This window comes from Budorcas taxicolor, chromosome 8, assembly GCF_023091745.1.
Source record: "Budorcas taxicolor isolate Tak-1 chromosome 8, Takin1.1, whole genome shotgun sequence".
Lineage (NCBI taxonomy): Eukaryota > Metazoa > Chordata > Mammalia > Artiodactyla > Bovidae > Budorcas > Budorcas taxicolor.
Genome location: NC_068917.1, coordinates 7,610,249 through 7,630,091, shown reverse-complemented (window position 1 = coordinate 7,630,091; position 19,843 = coordinate 7,610,249). Strand labels below are relative to the sequence as shown.

The following is a 19,843-nucleotide window of genomic DNA, read 5'->3' as shown; positions in this document are numbered from 1 at the left end:
TCTTGCCACCTCTTCTTAATATCTTCTGCTTCTGTTAGGTCCATACCATTTCTGTCCTTTATTGAGCCCATCTTTGCATGAAATGTTCCCTTGGTATCTCTAATTTTCTTGAAGAGATCTCTAGTCTTTCCCATTCTGTTCTTTTCCTCTGTTTCTTTGCATTGATCACTGAAGAAGGCTTTCTTATCTCTTCTTACTATTCTGTGGAACTCTGCATTCAGATGCTTATATCTTTCCTTTTCTCCTTTGCTTTTTGCCTCTCTTCTTTTCACAGCTATCTGTAAGGCCTCCCCAGACAGCCATTTTGCTTTTTTGCATTTCTTTTCCATGGGGATGGTCTTGATCCCTGTCTCCTGTACAATGTCACAAACCTCATTCCATAGTTCATCAGGCACTCTATCTATCAGATCCATGCCCTTAAATCTATTTCTCACTTCCACTGTATAACCATAAGGGATTTGATTTAGGTCATACCTGAATGGTCTAGCGGTTTTCCCTACTTTCTTCAATTTGAGTCTGAATTTGGTAATAAGGAGTTTATGATCTGAGCCACAGTCAGCTCCTGGTCTTGTTTTTTTTGACTGTATAGAGCTTCTCCATCTTTGGCTGCAAAGAATATAATCAATCTGATTTCGGTGTTGACCATCTGGTGATGACTGAAATGCAAAAGTAGGAAGTCAAGAGATACTTGGAGTAACAGGCAAATTTGGTCTTGGATTACAAAAGGAAGCAGGGCAAAGGCTAACAGAGTTTTCCCAAGAGTACGCACTGGTCATAGGAAACACCCTCTTCCAGCAACACAAGAGCAGATTACACATGGACATCATCAGATGGTCAGATTGATTATATTCTTTGCAGCAAAAGATGGAGAAGCTCTATTCAGTCAGCAAAAACAAGAGTGGGAGCTGAGTGTGGCTCAGATCATGAACTCTTTATTGCAAAATTCAGACTTAAATTGAAGAAAGTAGGGAAAACCACTAGATCATTCAGGTATGACCTAAATCAAATCCCTTAGGAGTATACAGTGAAATGACAAATAGATTCAAGGGATTAGATCTGATAGACAGAGTGCCTGAAGAATTATGGACAGAGGTTCCTAACATTTTATAGTAGGTGGTAACCAAAACCATCCCAAGGAGAAGAAATGCAAAAAGGCAAAATGGTTGTCTGAGGAGGCCTTACAAATAGCTGAGAAAAGAAGACAAGCAAAAGGCAAAGGAGAAAAGGAAAGATATACCCATCTGAATGCAGAGTTCCAAAGAATGGCAAGGAGAGATAAGAAAGTCTTCCTCAGTGATTCATGCAAGGAAATAGATGAGAAGAAGAGAATAGGAAAGACTAGAGATCTCTTCAAGAAAATTAGAGATACCAAGGGAATATTTCATGAAAAGATAGGCACAATAAAGGACAGAAATGGTATGGACTTAACAGACACAGAAGATATTAACAAGAGGAGGAGGCAAGAATACACAGAAGAATTATACAAAAAAATATCTCAATGACCCAGATAACCATGATGGTGTGATCACTCACCTAGAGCCAGACATCCTGGAGTGCAAAGTCAAATGAATTGGAGGTGATAGAATTCCAGTTGAGTTATTTCAAATCCTAAAAGATGATGCTCCGAAAGTACTACATTAACTTAGCACTGGCCACAGGGATGGAAAAAGGCAGTCTTCATTCCAATCCCAAGGAAGGACAATGCCAAAGAATTTTCAAACTACTGCACAATTGCACTCATCTCACATGCTAGCAAAGTAATGCTCAAAATTCCCCAGACATGCTTCAATAGTACATGAACTGAAAACTTCCAGATATTCAAGCTGGATTTAGAAAATGCAGAGTAATTGGATATCAAATTGCCAATATCCATTGGATCAAATAAAAAGCAAGAGAATTCCACAGAAACATTTACTTTTGCTTCATTGACTATACTAAAGTCTTTGACTGTGTGGATAAACAGACTGTGAAAAATTATTTAAGAGATAGGAATACCAGACCACCTTACCTGCTTCTTGAGAAATCTATATGCAGGTCAAGAAGCAACAGTTAGAACTGGACATGGAGTGACAGACTGGTTCCAAATTGGGAAAGGAGCATGTCAAGGCTGGGTATTATCACTCTGTCTATTTAACTTATATGCAGAGTACATCATGCAAAATGCCAAGCTGGATAAAGCACAAGAATCAAGATTGCTGGGAGAAATATCAATAATCTCAGATATAACACCATCCTCATGGCAGAAAGTAAAGAGGAACTAAAGAGCCTCTTGATGAAAATGAAAGAGGAGAGTAAAAAAGCTGTCTCGAAACTCAACACTGCAAAAATGAAAATCAATGCCTCTGGTACCATCACTTCATGGCAAATAGATGGGGAAATAATGGAAAGAGTGGCAGATTTTATATTCTTGGTCCAAAATCACTGCAGATGGTGACTGCAGCCATGAAATTAAGAGACACTTGCTCCTTTGGAAGAAAAACTATGACCAAACAAGATAGCATATGAAAAGTAGAAACATTACTCAGCTGACCAAGATCTATATAGTCAAAGGTATGGTTCTTCCAGTAGTCATGTATGGATGTGAGAGTTGGACAATAAAGAAAGCTGAGCACCAAAGAAGTGATGCATTTGAACTGTGGTGTTAGAGGAGACTGTTCAGAGTCCCTTGGACTGCAAGGTGATTAAACTCATCAGTCCTATAGGAAATCAGTCTGAATACTGCAAGGACTAATGATGAAGCTGAAGCTCCAATATTTGACCACATGATGTGAAGACTTGACTCACTGGAAAAGACCCTGATGCTGGGAAAGACTGGAGGCAGGAGGAGAAGGGGATGACAGAGGATGAGATGGTTGGTTGGCATCACCTACTCAATGGGTATGAGTTAGAGCAAGCTCCGGGAGTTGGTGATGGAGAGGGAAGTCTGGTGTGCTGCAATCCATGGGGTTGCAAAGAGTCAGACACAACTGAGTGACTGAACTGAATTGAAATGTGTCTCTTGGCTTAATATTATTTTCTTGAGGGTTTTCACAGATGGGCATTGTTCCCATGCCCGCAGTGAACTGGAGGAAACAAGTGTCTGGCACAGCCAGTTGGTGTCTAACTGATACTGGTTTCTGATAAGACTGCAGAAACTTAGAGCTGAGTTCTTTAGACACAAGGACTGGTTGAAGGAGCTGTTTTTTGTGAGGTTCTGTGGAGAGAGCTCAGGTTCAAGTGACTAATGATAAAGGGCACCCCAATAGCTGTCTATCGTAGGTGCAGTGGCCAGATTCAAAGAATGAGGGCATCAGGATTTGGTGGACATATAAACCTCAAGGATTCCAGACACATGGGAGGGTTCACAGAGAGGAGATCTGGGGTTCTGAGCATAGTTGGAGGACTGAGTCACCAGAGAAACTAAATTATCACCATGAAATTGGGCGCCACTGGAAACACAGGTGGATGAGCACAGGGCAATTCAGGGCACAGGTGTTATAAAGGGCAAGAGTCCTAGAGAAAAGTCAGAGAGACTTTGAGAGATTCTCATAAAGAGATGAGAATAAGCAGCAGATACAAGAGTCTGAATTCCCTGGAGTCCCCAGAATTCCCTGGAGTTATGGCATTGATTTGAACATATATGTGTGTATGCATATATAACCACTTGATATATGTATTATATAACATACATGCACATGTGTAAAATCACACATGTATATGTAAAAAATAATTTTTCTAAAATTTTCCCTATTTTGAAATAATATTAATATTTATCATCCCTACTTTATAGGATTTTTGTGAGAAACACTGAGGTAATGTGCAAAAACAAAATCAATGCACACAAGTTAAGGAACTGTACAGAGAAGATGAAATAATAAAATGTCATATAAGGTAAATAATAATATAGGACTTATAGAAAAAAAGGCTAGACCTTTGTCATAATGTTAACTGGCTTTCCAAATTTAGATAATAATTTTTATGACTTTTTTCTGTTTATAAAATTCTTGTGATGCATATATCCGAGGCTTATAAAATATCTCATTAAGTTACATAAAAATATTTCTATTATTGCAATACACAAAGGCTAAGAATTAAACATCAATCCAATAATTTAGGCTTCCCTGGTGGCTCAGAGAGTAAAGAATCTGTCTGCAGTGCCGGAGACCTGGGTTCAATCCCTCAGTCAGGAAGACTCCCTGGAGAAGGGAATGGCAACTCACTCCAATACTCTAGCTTGGAGAATTCCATGGACAGAGGAGCCTGGTGGGCTCAAGCCCATAAATTATTCATAAAACATCTGCTAAAACTTCAAAAGTTTTTTCTTAATGCTTCTTGACCCTCAAAACAATATAAAATTATTTTGTGCATGAGTGGAATCTCTACTAATAAATATATCTCAGTTAATATGCACTGAGTGAGTGAGTGAAAGTTGCTCAGTCATGTCTCACTGTTTATGACTCCAAGGACTGTATTCCATGGAATTCTCTAGGCCAGAATACTGGAGTGGTTAGCTTTCCCTTCTCCAGGGGATCTTCCCAACTCAGGGATCAAACCCAGGTCTCCCACACTACAGGTGGATTCTTTACCAGCTGAGCCACAAGGAAAGCCCAAGAACACTGGAGTGGGTAGTGTATATATTCTCCAGGGGATCTTCCTGACCCAGGAATCAAACTAGGGACTCCTGCATTGCAGGCAGACTCTACCAACTGAGCTATCAGGGAAGCTCTAATATGCACTACCAAATTCTATTAGACAGTTAATCTAGGTCAGTGGCTATTAAGATTAATCTATTCATTGTAGTCCAATAATGTATTTGACTAATAGAGATCAAGTTGCCAACATCTGCTGGATCATGGAAAAAGCAAGAGAGTTCCAGAAAAACATCTATTTATGCTTTATTGACTATGCCAAAGCCTTTGACTGTGTGGATCACAATCAACTGTGGAAAATTCTGAAAGAGATGGGAATACCAGACCACCTGACCTGCCTCTTGAGAAATCTGTATGCAGGTCAGGAAGCAACAGTTAGAACTGGACATGGAACAACAGACTGGTTCCAAATAGGAAAAGGAGTATGTCAAGGCTGTATATTGTCAACCTGGTTGTTTAATTTATATGCAGAGTACATCATGAGAAACACTGGACTGGAAGAAACACAAACTGGAATCAAGATTGTTGGGAGAAATATCAATAACCTCAGATATGCAGATGACACCACCCTTATGGCAGAAAGTGAAGAGGAACTAAAAAGCCTCTTGATGAAAGTGAAAGAGGAGAGTGAAAAAATTGGCTTAAAGCTCAACATTCAGAAAACAAAGATCATGGCATCTGGTCCCATCACTTCATGGGAAATAGATGGGGAAACAGTGGAAACAGTGTCAGACTTTATTTTGTTGGGCTCCAAAATCACTGCAGATGGTGACTGCAGCCATGAAATTTGAAAGTTATAACCAACCTAGTTAGCATATTGAAAAGCAGAGACATTACTTTGCCGACTAAGGTCCGTCTAGTCAAGGCTATGGTTTTTCCAGTAGTCATGTATGGATGTGAGAGTTGGACTGTGAAGAAAGCTGAGCATCAAAGAATTGATGGTTTTGAACTGTGGTGTTGGAGAAGACTCTTGAGAGTCCCTTGGACTGCAACGAGATCCAACCAGTCCATTCTGAAGGAGATCAGCCCTGGGATTTCTTTGGAAGGAATGATGCTAAAGCTGAAACTCCAGTACTCTGGCCACCTCATGAGAAGAGTTGTCTCGTTGGAAAAGACTCTGATGCTGGGAGGGATTTGGGGCAGGAGGAGAAGGGGACAATAGAGGATGAGATGGCTGGATGGCATCATTGACTCGATGGACGTGAGTCTGAGTGAACTCCGGGAGTTGGTGATGGACAGGGAGGCCTGGCGTGCTGCGATTCATGGGGTCGCAAAGAGTTGGACACGACTGAGCAACTGAACTGAACTCAACTGAATATATTTGGATTCCTAAGACTCAGTTGGTCTCCAAGGAAATTCAAATTATTATTAAATACCTGATAATACTAATTCTGCAATACTTTCTCAGTCACTTCACATCAGGAAAGCAAACATTGTATTAAATTGAATCCCTTGACCATCAAATCCTATTTTCCCATTATTTTATGATATCTGTGCTGTGCTTAGTTGCTCAGTCTTGTCTTACCCTATGACCTCATGGACTGCAGCACACCAGGCATCTCTCTCCTCTACTGTCTCCTGAAGTTTGCTCAAATTCATGTCCATTCACTCAGTGATGCCATCCAACCATCTAATCTCTGTCTCCCCCTTCTCCTTGCCCTCAGTCTTTCGCAGCATCAAGGCCTTTTCCAATGAGTTGGCTCTTCACAGCAGCTGGCCAGACTCTTGACGCTTCCCTGTATATATATATGTCCTCTGTATATAGTATATACACACTACTACATATAAAATAGATAACCAACAAGGACCTACTTATAGGACATGGAACTATACTCAATATTTTGTCATAATATATAAGGGATAATAATTTGAAATATATACATACAAACATATATGTGTAAATTTGCCATACACCTGATACTAATACAACATTATAAATCAATGATACTTCAATTAAAAAAATGAACAATGCTAGATCTGAGCTTCTAGTATTCCTGAGGACCACTTATGCTATGTTTCTGGACTAGGAAGTGTCGTAAGGCACAGGTGATTTCATCTGGCATGAAGGCTTCTCCAAAACCTCTGCTACTCACTCAAAGAGCACCAAATCAAACTAGGGTCTCTCGTTCTGAACTAGTGTATGGAAGTCTTGTTTGGGTCTCTCCCACTGGCATTCTCCTTCTCCATTCCTTTACATATTAGCCCTTGGTAGGTAAAGGAGCTGGGGTAGCCCAGAACTCATTACTGATCAACTTATGGCAGATCCTGGATGTGAATTTTGGAGGGTGTTCAAATTATCACTGAATCTCCATGCCTTGTGTGTAAAATACAAAGCCTTAATGACTATTTGAGAGCAAAGGAATGAATGATTTCCTTCAAATCACGGGAAACTCAGTAATCATAGCATTGTTGTTTTTGTTTAGTCTCTAAGTCATGTCTGACTCTTGGAGACCCCATGGACTGTATAACCCACCAGACTCCTCTGTCCATGGGATTTCCCAGGCAACGATAGTGAAGTGAGTTGCTATTTCCTACACCAGGAGGTCTTCCAGACCTAGGGACTGAACCTGCGTCTCTTGCATTGGCAGGCAGTGTGTTTACCTCAGTGCCACCTGGGAAGGTCCCCAGATGGTATTTTATTCCAAAAGAAGGTAGTTTCATCTCCACAGATACACTCCTGTGCAGTGCAGCCACCTTCATGAATTATCTTAGCTGGATCTCACGGGTAACTTGCTGCGGCTTCCATATCAGCAATTGCTGTTTCACCTCGCACTTTTATATCATGGAGATGCCTTCTTTCCTTCAGCCTGATGACCCAGTCGCTTCTGCTTCACACTTTTTCTTCTGCAGCTTCCTCACCTTTCTCAGCCCTCACAGAATTGAGGGCTTCCCAGATGGTGCTAGTGGTAAAGAACACACTTGCCAACACAGGAGACATAAGAGACAAGAGTTTGATCCCTGGGTCGGGAAGACCCCCTGGAGGAGGGCGTATTCTTGCCTGGAGAATCCCATGGACAGAGGAGCCTTGCGGGCTACAGTCCATAGGGTCACAGAGAGTTGGACACCACTGAAGTGACTGAGCACACACAAACACAGAACTGAAGAGAGTTAGAAACTTGCTCTGGATTATGCCTTGGTTTAAGGGAATGTTGAGACTGGTTCGATCTTTTGTCCTGGCCACTACACCTTTCTTTATATGAGCAGTAAGGCTGTTTGCTTTTCTTATCATTCACGTGCTTACAGCAGCAGCAAATTTAATTTCTATTAGGAAGTTTTCCTTTGCACTTACACTTGGTTCACTGTTTGGCATAAGAGGTTTACCTTTTGGCCTATCTCAGCTTTTGACCTGCCTTCCTCACTAAGCTTCAGCCTGTCTAGCTTTTGACTTAAATTGAGAGACATGGAACCCTTCCCTTCACTTGAGCACCTGGAGGCCACTGTGGGATTATTAATAGGCCTAATTTCAATATATTGTTGGGTCTCAGGGAATAGGGAGGCCTGAGGAAGGGAGAGGGATGGAATGGGTAGCCATGGAGCTGTCATCACACGCGGCATTTAGCAAGTTCCCTGTATTCTATGACTGTGGTCCATGTTGCCTCTCAACATTTATAATAGGAACGTCAGAGATCCCTGATCAAAGATCACCTTAACAAGTGCAATAATAATAGAAATGTTTACAACATTGTGAGCAAATGCGTTGGAGAAATGGTGCCAATAGACTTACTGAAAGCAGGGTTGTCACAAACCTTCAGTTTGCAAAAAAAAAAAAAAGTAATATCTGCCAAGTGCAATAAAATGAAGAACAATAAAACGAGGTCTGCCTGTATACAGATATCCATATATTGAATATATACTACAGCCCAGGTAGTTTACTTATATAACTTAATTAACACTTAAAGTAACTCTGAAACAAGCATTATCATTAAACCACAGTTTAATTAAACCACTAATGAGAAAAAAAAAAGGCTAATTAAGCCCAGATACACTTGCTTATGGAAGTTGATATTTCAACTTTTGCAACATATGCTTAAACTGTTAACTTTTTCAAGTTAACTTTTTCTTTTTCAAAAAACATGAACTGAGTGCAGTTTAACAAATTTTCTGAGATGTTTCTATACTGCTATTTTCATATTGTGATACTGAAGGGAATTCTCCCTTGGTAACTGTCACTCACCTCAGTTTCAGCTAAATTTCATTCTATTATTAGTCCCATAAAGAATGCATCTCAACAGAATGCTCACTGTCTTTTCAGTTCCAGTTCATGTTTTCATTATTATAGAATGAGTGTCAAAGGAAATATTTCATTAAAAGTTAATTTTAATCTAATGAATAATAATGTTGTTTTGGTAATATTCCCAAATTTTACCACCTTCCAACAAACTTCATTATGAAATTTATTGATAACATATCATAGATGTATAAATTAGACTAAACTGCTAACAATAAATGATGTTCACTGTTTGTAGTAGCAAAAAACAGGCCAGATACTACTTTTAAGAGACCCAAATGCTATTACTTATATATGGAATCTAAAAAAAAAAAAAAAATGGCTGTTGTTATTGTTTAGTCACCAAGTCTTTTCTGACCCTTTGTGACTCCATGAACTGTCCATGGCATTTTCCAGGCAAGAATACTGGAGTGGGTTTCCATTCCTTCCTCCAGGGCATCTTCCAGACCCGGGGATTGAACCCATGTCTCCTGCATTGGATTCTTTTACAGCTGAGCTACCTGGGGAACACTGTTCTCCCCTCCCCTAAATGGTACAAATGAACTTATTTACAAAACAGAAATAGAATCACACATGCAGAAAACAAACCTATGGTTACCAATGGGGAGAGGGTGGGAGGAGTACACTGGGAGGTTGGGATTGACATATATACAGTCTCGTATATAAAAACTAACTAATTAAGGACCTGCTATATAGCACAGGAAACAAAAAATAAGAGACATGAGGCATCCATAAAAGATGGCCAGGAGCCGCTATAGTTATGGCACAGTGATCTTTTCTTTTTTCCCCCTGAAAGCAAAGCACTTACAGTCTCTCCAGATGGAGCACATTTTTGTTTCACATTCTGTTCAGCTGGCAATCTCATTCAATTAAGTAGAATAAAGACATTTAAGAGCAAAATGGGTCCCTGATCAGCACTAAAGGGAGCTCTTGTTTAAAGGAACTTAGGAAAACCCACTGTGAATCATTTTAAACCATGGTGCTTTCTTATCTCTCAAATAGTTTTAGTTCAGGCTTTTCAGAGGTCTTGTGATGGAAACTCACCATCATTAGTATGACCTCTGTCCATGGAATTTTCCAGGCAAGAATACTGGAGGGGATTTCCAATTCCTAGTCCAGAGATAGAAGGATAATTGCTGTAAAAATTAAGTAGGGTCAACAGTGGAGAGTGAATGAAATGGACTCTGTCTCTACATGATGATACAGTGATTGGGGCAGGCACATAGAAACAGATGATATATGGTCTGAGACCTCAAGGAAGGGGGGAGGGGCAGTGACAATACAGACCACAGCATTTGGTCCAGACAGTGCAAACAACAAGTGATAAGTTCCTGGAACATACTTATCATTCTTGAGGGAAAGCAGAGGACAACGTGACCAGTGGAGACACTACATACTGAACAGTAGATGAGGAGACGAGAGCCGCTGGTCAGGGGTGGATCCTGTGTGTGCTCAGTCATGTTCAAGTCATGGTGACCCCTCAAACTGTAGCCCACGAGGCTCCTCTGTCCGTGGATTTCCCAGGCAAGAATACCGGATTGGGTTGCCATTTCCTGACCCAGGGGATCTTCCCGACCCAGGGGTTGACCTCGCTTCTACGTGGGCAGGTGGGTTGTTTCTCCACTGAGGCCCTGGGGAAGCCCAGGGGTGGATCGTGCTGCAGCTCATATTCACAGAAAGGACTCGCAGTACATTTTGGATTTGATGACTGGGCTTTGTATGCTTTGGAGCAGAGGAATGGGAGGATCTGCTTATGTGTTTTTAGAAGATGACTCTAGCTGCAGTTTGAAGCACTGACCACAGGGTAGGGATATCAGTGAGGAGGTGACTGAAAAAGTTTAGGCGCAAGAGATTAATGATCAGCATTCAAACAGCCATGGTGTCGATAACTATGTCAGGTCATGGCTCTGTGACAACCATGGGGTCATGGCTGGAGTGAAAGCACCTGCAACTATCCTCATGCTACAGAAATGTTACTAGAATTCATTTTTGTCTATTTTTTTTCTTCCATAGTTTGGAATAGTATTTGAAGTATAGTGACATCAATATTTAAAGTATTTGTCAAATAAGTGAATCAACAAGTTAATAAAATGACAAGACTGAAAATCTTCACTGGTTAAACCTGTAAGTATGACTAACTACACAAACGGATATAATGAGAACTTATATATAATTCCACAGGATTCCTAAGCCACGTAGTGGAATGCATGGTTGTGATTATATGAGAATACAATGTATTTCAGAGAAAGAGAGCACCTACAAAGATTGAAAACAGCTTTCCTCCTGTTGAATTCAAATATATTGAAATTCAAAAAACTAGTGATAAACACAGTGAAATCTCAGTTAGAATAAAAAGAATGGACAAGAAAATTTTTTACATTTCAAAACTACAAATAGATACTCTCTAGAAATACAGATCTGGGGCCTTATGAAAGATTTCATAAACCATATCAAGATGCGTTCACTTACACACACAACCCTGCATCACTCTGGATGGATGACTTAAAAAGTATGTTTTACCACTTAACCAGCAATGGTAGGAGAAATAAGGAATATCACATAATTAGAAACAGCTGCCTACACTAACTGAATTTTCTTCTGGACATCCAGCAGAAGTTATGAGATTCATCATTCAGAGAAATGCCATAGGCAGAGTTTGTCTTTATATCAGAAATATGTCACATTTTTTCAATTTATACAAGGAATGATGTCAGCTGAATGCTCTTTAGTAGCATATCTTTACCTGCTATTAATATAATGATTATACCAAGCTTAATTGATATTGACCCATTGACCCACCAATTTATATACTATCTCTTATATTTCAAAACAGTCTGTATTTCAGTTCATTTCTTCCAATTGTTATAATAATTTGAATGATGGTTCAAAAAGCATGTTTATCAATTTTGTGATATAATAAAACTCAAAAGGATAGCTAAGTTGTTAGGAAATAAAATCTAATGTCACTAAATTCTAAAACGATATGAAATGAAATAAAATATAATGGGATCATATGTGAGATATATGAGCACAAAAAATAATTCCTAAAATATGACCTTGATCATAGGAAATAATGAGAAAGAGAATTCAGAAAAATTAACTTGATGAAAGCACAAATGTATCTGGTATCAGGGTATGACTTCATTCTTGAAAATTTGATTTACTTCCTCTGGGAAGTCTACCTGAACCCAAAATGGTATTTTGGACACTATTCTTCTATAGATAATTTGGTTTGGTTAATGCTACTTCCCAAAACAAATACTATGAAATAGAAACTCTAAAAAAGTTTAATCAGAATTCTAACAAATTTTAAAAAATCCTTATAATTTACTATAACTGTAAGGATACAGATGTACCAAAAAATAACTGTAAGTTACACCTGTTTGGAAATCATTTAATTGCTCCTTATATATGTTCATTTTTACTGTAAGAACTCTCCATTTCCTCAACCCAAAGCCATCTACAGATTCAGTTGCAATTGCTATCGAATTATCAAGAGCATTTTTCAGAGAAGTATAACAAAAAATTTCACAATTTGTATGGAAACACAAATGACTCCAAATAATGAAAGCAACCTTGAGAAAGAAGAACAGAGCTGGAGGAATCAGCCCCCTTGAACTTAGACTTTACTACAAAGCTATACTCAACTAAAGAGTATGGCACTGGCACAAAAACAGGAATACAGATCTTTAGAATAGGATAGAGTCCAGAGATAAACCCATGCAACTCTGGCTACCTAACCTATGAGAAAGGAGGCAAGAATATACAATGGAGAAAAGAGAGCCTCTTTGATAAGTGATGCTGGAAAAACTAGACAGCTACAAGGAAAAGACGGAAAGAACACACTTTAACATCATACACAAAAATAAACTTATTTATTTATTATTATTTTTACTGAAATGAATGATTATTATTATTTTATTGAATTTATTATTCAATAAAATGAATTGAATACCTAAATGTAAGGCTGAATACTGACTAAAGAAATTAAAATAAAAACAAACAAACAAATGGGACATAATTAAACTTACAAGCTTTTGCACAACAAAGGAAACCATGAACAAAATGAAAAGACAACCATCAGAATGGTAGGAAATATTTTTCAATAAATTGACTAACAAAGGGCTAATCTCAAAACTATACAAACAACTCATACAACTCAATATAAAAAACAAACTAAATAACACAATCAAAAACCAGGCAGACAGTCAGAATGGCTCCTATCCAAAAGGCTATAAGCAATAAAATCTGGAGAGGGTGTGGAGAAAAAGGAACCCTCTTACACTGTTGGTGGGAATGCAAACTAGTACAGCCACTATGGAGAATAGTGTGGAGATTCCTTAAAAAACTGGAAATAGAACTGCCTTATGACTCAGCAATCCCACTACTGGGCATATACACTGAGGAAACCAGAATTGAAAGAGACACGTGTACCCCAGTGTTCAGTGCAGCACTGTTTACAATAGCCAGGACATGGAAGCAACCTAGATGTCCATCAGCAGATGAATGGATAAGAAAGCTGTGGCACATATACACAATGGAGTATTACTCAGCCATTGAAAAGAATACATTTGAATCAGTTCTAATGAGGTGGATGAAACTGGAGCCGATTATACAGAGTGAAGTAAGCCAGAAAGAAAAACACCAATACAGTACACTAATGCATATATATGGAATTTAGAAAGATGGTAATGATAACCCTGTATGCAAGACAGCAAAAGAGACACAGATGTATAGAACAGTCTTTTAGACTCTGTAGGAGACTGGGATGATTTGGGAAAATGGCATTGAAACATATATAATATCATATATGAAACAAATTGCCAGTCCAGTTTCGATTCATGATACAAGATGCTTGGGGCTGGTGCACTGGGATGACCCAGAGGGATGGTATGGGGAGGGAGGTGGGAGGGGGGTTCAGGATGGGGAACACGTGTATACTCGTGGCAGATTCATGTTGATGTATGGCAAAACCAATATGGTATTGTAAAGTAAAATTTTAAAAAAAATTAAAAAAAGAAATAAAAAGAAAGAAATCAATACATAGAGTATACTTAAAAACAAAGGAGAAAATGCATTTTAATCCAATAGATACAACCGAACAAAACATTTTGATTAAAATCAACATTCATTAAGATGTAAAAAAGTAAAACTCTCAGAATGCCATACCCAGATGACTTAGTTTACAGGGTATGGTACATTTTCATCAAGTAGATGAAATCCTAACACAAGTATCTAATTTGCTATTGTCAGAATCATAAGTCAAAACTAGCTATCAATATCCATTAGACAACATGACATTTCAGGTCCTGGCAAATGCAGAAAAAGTAAAAATTACTAAAATTGTGAGGTACAGGATGGGAAAACATTTTACACACTGTCACTACTTACAGACATTATGAATATCTACATTGAGAATCCAAAACAACTTATGGGTAAATGATTATAATCCATAGAAGAGTTTAGAAAGTTTTCTAAAATGAGTCCATATTAAAAAATAATCAACCTTTCTCTATACCAACAACAAATAGTCCAGAATCTTGATAAGATTAATAACATGCTCAACACCCATATAATGTTAATTTTCTAGGAAAGCCACTGAAAATGTCTGACAATCAAATTATAAACACACCCGTAAAGATAACAAACAAGCACCAAGAAATATAAACCACAGAATGAATAATTTAACATTGAAAATTGCAAATTACTCCTTAATTTATCAATATACTTATTACAATTGCAAACTTCCAGTATTTTGTGTATATCTATGTATGTGTACATAAAGTCTGAGAAGCTGAATAAAATTTTAAAGTAAAATTTTAAAGAAAATTTTTATGTTAAGAATGGCAACACATTCTCAAGGAAGAAAAGAAAAGACAGCAGGATGAACTTTATCAGATTTCAACAACTGCTATAAAGATATAATATTCAGCCTTGGCCACCTGATGCAAAGAGCTTACTCTTTAGAAAAGACCTCGATTCTGGGAAAGAGTGAAGGCAGAAGGAAAAATGGATGATAGAGGATGAGATGGTTGGATGGCATCACTGACTCCATGGACATGGGTCTGAGCAAGCTCTGGGACTTGGTGATGGACAGGGAAGCCTGGTGTGCACCATGGGTGGCAGAGTTGGACACGACTGGGCAGCTGAACAGACATAACAGATTCATACATGAAACATTAAGTTATTAGTTTAAAGATTTTTACTCATGGGACAGAACTGAGAAGCCAGAAAAATAACACACAAATATGGAATCTTTTCATAACAGAGTCAACACTTATGGTCTATGCGGAGAAAAATACATTTTCTAGGAAATGGTGTTGTTGACTGGATAGCTGACTAGGCAAACTAAATAAATATTGGGTCCCTACCTCACATGATATAAAAATGAAGAAGAGCTGCATTTCAGGCCAAATGTAAAAGGTAAAATTCTCAAGCTTAAAAAAGACAATATGGAACATCAATTAAACCTATCCTTTAAAAATGATTTGCAAATTTGACAACAACGAAATTAAGAACTCCTATTCATTAAACAATGTAGACAGACATTAAAAATTTTTACAATTTTGGGATAAGATATTTTCACTCTATACAACCAGGAAAAGATATTATTCAAAATAAGATTACTCTGTGTATCAATAAGAAAAATAAATTTAAAAATTGGAAATAGAAAGCAATAGGAATTTTACCCAAAAGTAGGCATATATGGTTCATAAGCATAAATAAGAGATCAACTACATTAAAATTAGTAAAATGCAAATTCATGTGACAGTGAGTGCCACACCATGATGAGAAGAAATGAAAAATCAGGCAACATTAAGTGTCGACAGGATGCAGAGCAATGGGAATTCCATCCATTACGGGAGTAAAATAGGTATGTCAACTTTGGGAAGCAGTTTGTCATATACTACATAGTAAAATTGAAATGTGTATTCCTTGGACATGAAATTCTACTATTAAATATGTATCCTAAGAAAATATTGCCTCTATCCCATAACCATGAGCAAGGATACTTAGAGCAATATCATACATAACCAACACTGGAGAACTCTCAACATGGTTACGAAGTGGAAACTGTTGTAGAAAATTAAACAGCAGTAACAGTGAATGAACTAGAATTGCACACGTGCAGATGGACAGGTCTCAGAAACAATTCTGAATGAAAGAAGAAAATCATACACTATGACTCAATTTTTAAAGTCCAAACACAGGCAGAATGTAACAGTATTAGCTTAGACATAAGAAATTATGGAGGAAAGTAAGTGGGAACATGGATTTCAAGGTTTGGAGGAGACACAATAGCAGTAATAACCATATTACTTGGCCTATTTATTAAGGACGGAGGTGTTGATTTTGACTTTGTACCTGCATGTATGTCTGTGTGTGCGTATTTCTTTTATTTATATTTTACAATATTTTAAAATGAGGAATTACAGTCTATTGTGCTTTTCATATATCCTCCAGTTATTCATACACATACTACTATTTAAGAGCTTTTTAATTGCACAAGACATGTCACCTTTAGGAAACTTGTTATAGTACCAATTTTCTTTATAGGTCAATTTCTGTTGCCCCAACTAAGGATATAAAAATTAAAGGTATGTTTTCCAGTAGGCAGAAAGGGTAGTATTATACAGAAATAAATATGAAGTATTCCCTTTTGTATCCAAAATTTATTGACACAAGCATAAGACAGGCACTCCAAATCAAGTGAAAATAATTTAGATGGATAATTACAGTTATCATTGGTGGAGTTTATAACATGTATAAATAATAGGCCAATTATTTAAATATATTTAAATATAAATATATAATCTATAGTCCTAATAGCAATTTTGCAAAGTAGAATATCAGAAAGACAAACTGACTTGCCACTTACACAAAAAAGCTAGAATAAGAGCCCAGCTATATCTCTCTCTCTCATACGTGCCCTGTCATGACTTCATTTTGCCCAGACTTTATTACTAGGTGTCTGATAGTGGGGTGTAATGGAGCATAAGAAGACCTGACTTAATCTCACTCTGCATCTGGTTAACCATTTGACTTTGGATAATATTTCATGAGTTCTTAAGACCTCAGTTCTTTTTCTTTCCTTTTCTCTTTTAAGGAATTGGAGATTACAATACTTATCAGAGTCACTCTGAAGTTTAAACAAAATACGTATGTAAAGCACCCAGCACAAAATATCTATTCAATACCTTTTAAGATGATGATGATAATGATGATGAATTTTCTGTTAAATTATGGGAACAGCTCTCCAATGGTTATAAAGAGGAACAGACGGCTGGCTGAAAGGAGGGCCGATCAAGCAAACAGGGAGAAGATGAGAGAACTAGCCAAGTGAGAATACTGCTAAAGAGCTCACTTTCATGACCCTGCGTAGAGTCTTGGCCAAGCAAGGATGATGTAATCTGGAAGAGGCTGATGCTCTGAACACAGGGAACGTTCTTGGGGCAAGCAGGGATTAGGCGACAGCCTTACTAAGAGAAAAGGACTGAAAGATGAAAATGCAGGACTCTCATTAGGTCAGGCACCCCTGACCCAGAGCTAAGAACATTTGCAGCCTTGAAGAGCCTCATAACCATGTGAATGCCCTCACCTTTGTCTTCCTGGCTGAAGAGTTATGAGGAAGGTTAGCCAGAAGAATCTCAGCCTGCAGCTTCCCAGGGTTCTGCTAATCATCTGACCTGGGATGCACAGTTTCACTGCTAGGCAGATGCTTTTAGCAAACCACAGCTTCTCTATTCCTGTGATATCTTCACCATGACACAGAAAAGACCAACAAACATCAACGAAGCAACAGAGCTCCTTATTCTGAATAGCACAATATGGGCTTCTATCAAGTTATTATTCCTGGGTTACTACTTCTGCACCCTTCTGAATTCCTGTTGGCAACAACCTTAGTCCTTATAGAAGGACTTCCTTTTATCCTTTACTTTTCCTAAGATGTAAAATGTTTCTTCTATCACTACCTCAAGACTAGAACTGTGCTATGTGTCGATGAACCTACTGAACTCCACTGAACCACCTGTTAGCTTGCCCAAATATCATCAACCTCAGGTCCCTGGCTCCTCTGATCCACCTGCCAGTGTTTAGAACTGTGGTCCTCCTCTCATCCTTGGCCCAGCCAGTTAGATACTCCACAGTCCCAATGAGTGAACCACGCTCAAGATATGTGTGTGTCAAGTTAAGCAATTCAAGATAAGTGGAGCAATTCAAGATACCCTCAGCAATTATTGAAAAACATGCAGAAGTATACAACACGACAGATTTCTAAAACTCAAATGACCTCTTGCTCATTTCCTATTGTAAATGCAATTCTTTTTTTCCTCTCTGAAATTTGAAATTGTTTTGGTTCTGCCCATCATTGACCACCAACGGTGCCATGAAACCTACCTTCCTGTGCTCAGAAGGAAGGCTAATGAGAGATGCTGTAAGTGACAAAGCAAAGCAGCACTTGGCTTACCCTGAACTCCATACCTGAGCGCATAGCCTCTTTCTGCATGCTGCCATAGTCATGCCAGTCCTTTCTTCTCAAACCATCTGTCCATGCATAGAACTGCCCATCTCCCAGGCCCAGTGGGAATGTCTGTGGAAAAGGAAAGTATTCAGAGCATAAAAAGGAGGTAGTTCCTTCTGTGTGGCTGGTAAACACAGCCAGATGCATCACAGGCAATCGAAAATACTCCAATAACTGATTCTCCCCATCTACTGAAAAGAAAGGCATTGCTAGTGACCTGATGGACACACATTTTAAAACCTTTTTCTGTTTTTAAAATAAGAGCCTGTGTCACACACAACATCTACCATTTCCAATTTTATTTTATCCAAAGCTGTTCATAATTTAGTGCAGCACTTCATCTGAGCATAAATGCCTAGCCATTTATGGCAGTAGGGCTATTGATTTTGTATTAAAACAAAATACTTTTTTTGTGTGATTTGTACAATTTTCACTCATTTTGATCAAGTACATCTTAATGGCCTGATGACAATATTAGCAAACATTTGTTGAATGCTCACTGTATACCACGTACTAAGAGGTTCTATGTATAGAAGATCCTTCAGTCTTTACAAGAGTCTTTGACTGTAAATCTCCATGTACCTGCCACTTAAAAGTATTAATAGAATAACTTGAATGAAACTACAGTGGCCAAGCCAGGACTTGGGCCAGTTCTATTAAGACCAAAATTGGGGTGCTAAGGACTATGAAATAATACCTCCCATCAAGAATTCTGTTAAAATATGGTGTGTGGTTATGCGTACAGTTGAAATGATCACCAAATCAACAATGTAGTCACAACATGCTCTACACTTTTGTGAAACTCAGTGTGTTCTAATGTCACCTTCACTACTATTTTTGTGTACCTTGCTGAAGCTGCTTCTTTCTTTATGGTGCTTATTTTGGTAATAAATAAAATGTTTGGGATGAAGCTTATCTTCACAATCTCAAAAGTCAAGATAATATAAAATAAATGATTTCATACTCACATACCATTTTCCTTTAGTTCATTTTTAGAAATAATACATCAACAGAAAAAATAGAAGAACACGTTTGAAAGTTTCAGTTTAGGTAAAACAGAAGATGAATAGTTTCAGTGAGGAAACTAAGAGCCTTTCCAAATAAAAGTTCTTACTTCTTTGTCCGAAGCAGGACACCTATTGTACTTATGAAAAAAGTATCCACCTTCAGTCCATCTTTATGGCTTATAAAGCTTCCACTAGTTTGGAAAGAATAAAAATGGGTCTTAATATTTTTTAAAAAGTGGTAGTTAAATCAGAGGAAAGACTTTCCAGATCAGGTGATTATTATCTAAATATATTTTAACAAATGTTCATTATAGTCATTATGTTCAGGAAAATAACAACAGGGGAATAAACATACAAGGATGATGGTGAGTTTACAAAAGATATTAAGAATAAATTTTGAAAGGAGGATGACAAGAAAGAAAAGATGGAAAAATAAACAGGAATATAATAAAAATACAAG

The 19,843-nt window shown here is 37.9% G+C and overlaps 1 protein-coding gene across 1 annotated transcript in view; it reads right to left on the bottom strand.

Moving 5' to 3' along the window:
* Window positions 1-19,843, bottom strand: part of GALNTL6 (polypeptide N-acetylgalactosaminyltransferase like 6) — a 1,453,898-nt gene that overhangs the window by 959,754 nt on the left and 474,301 nt on the right. Inside the window, exon 2 of the mRNA XM_052644952.1 lies at window positions 18,337-18,445. Within this exon, the coding sequence (XP_052500912.1) occupies window positions 18,337-18,445 (109 nt within the window). The remainder of the gene's footprint in view (window positions 1-18,336; window positions 18,446-19,843) is intronic.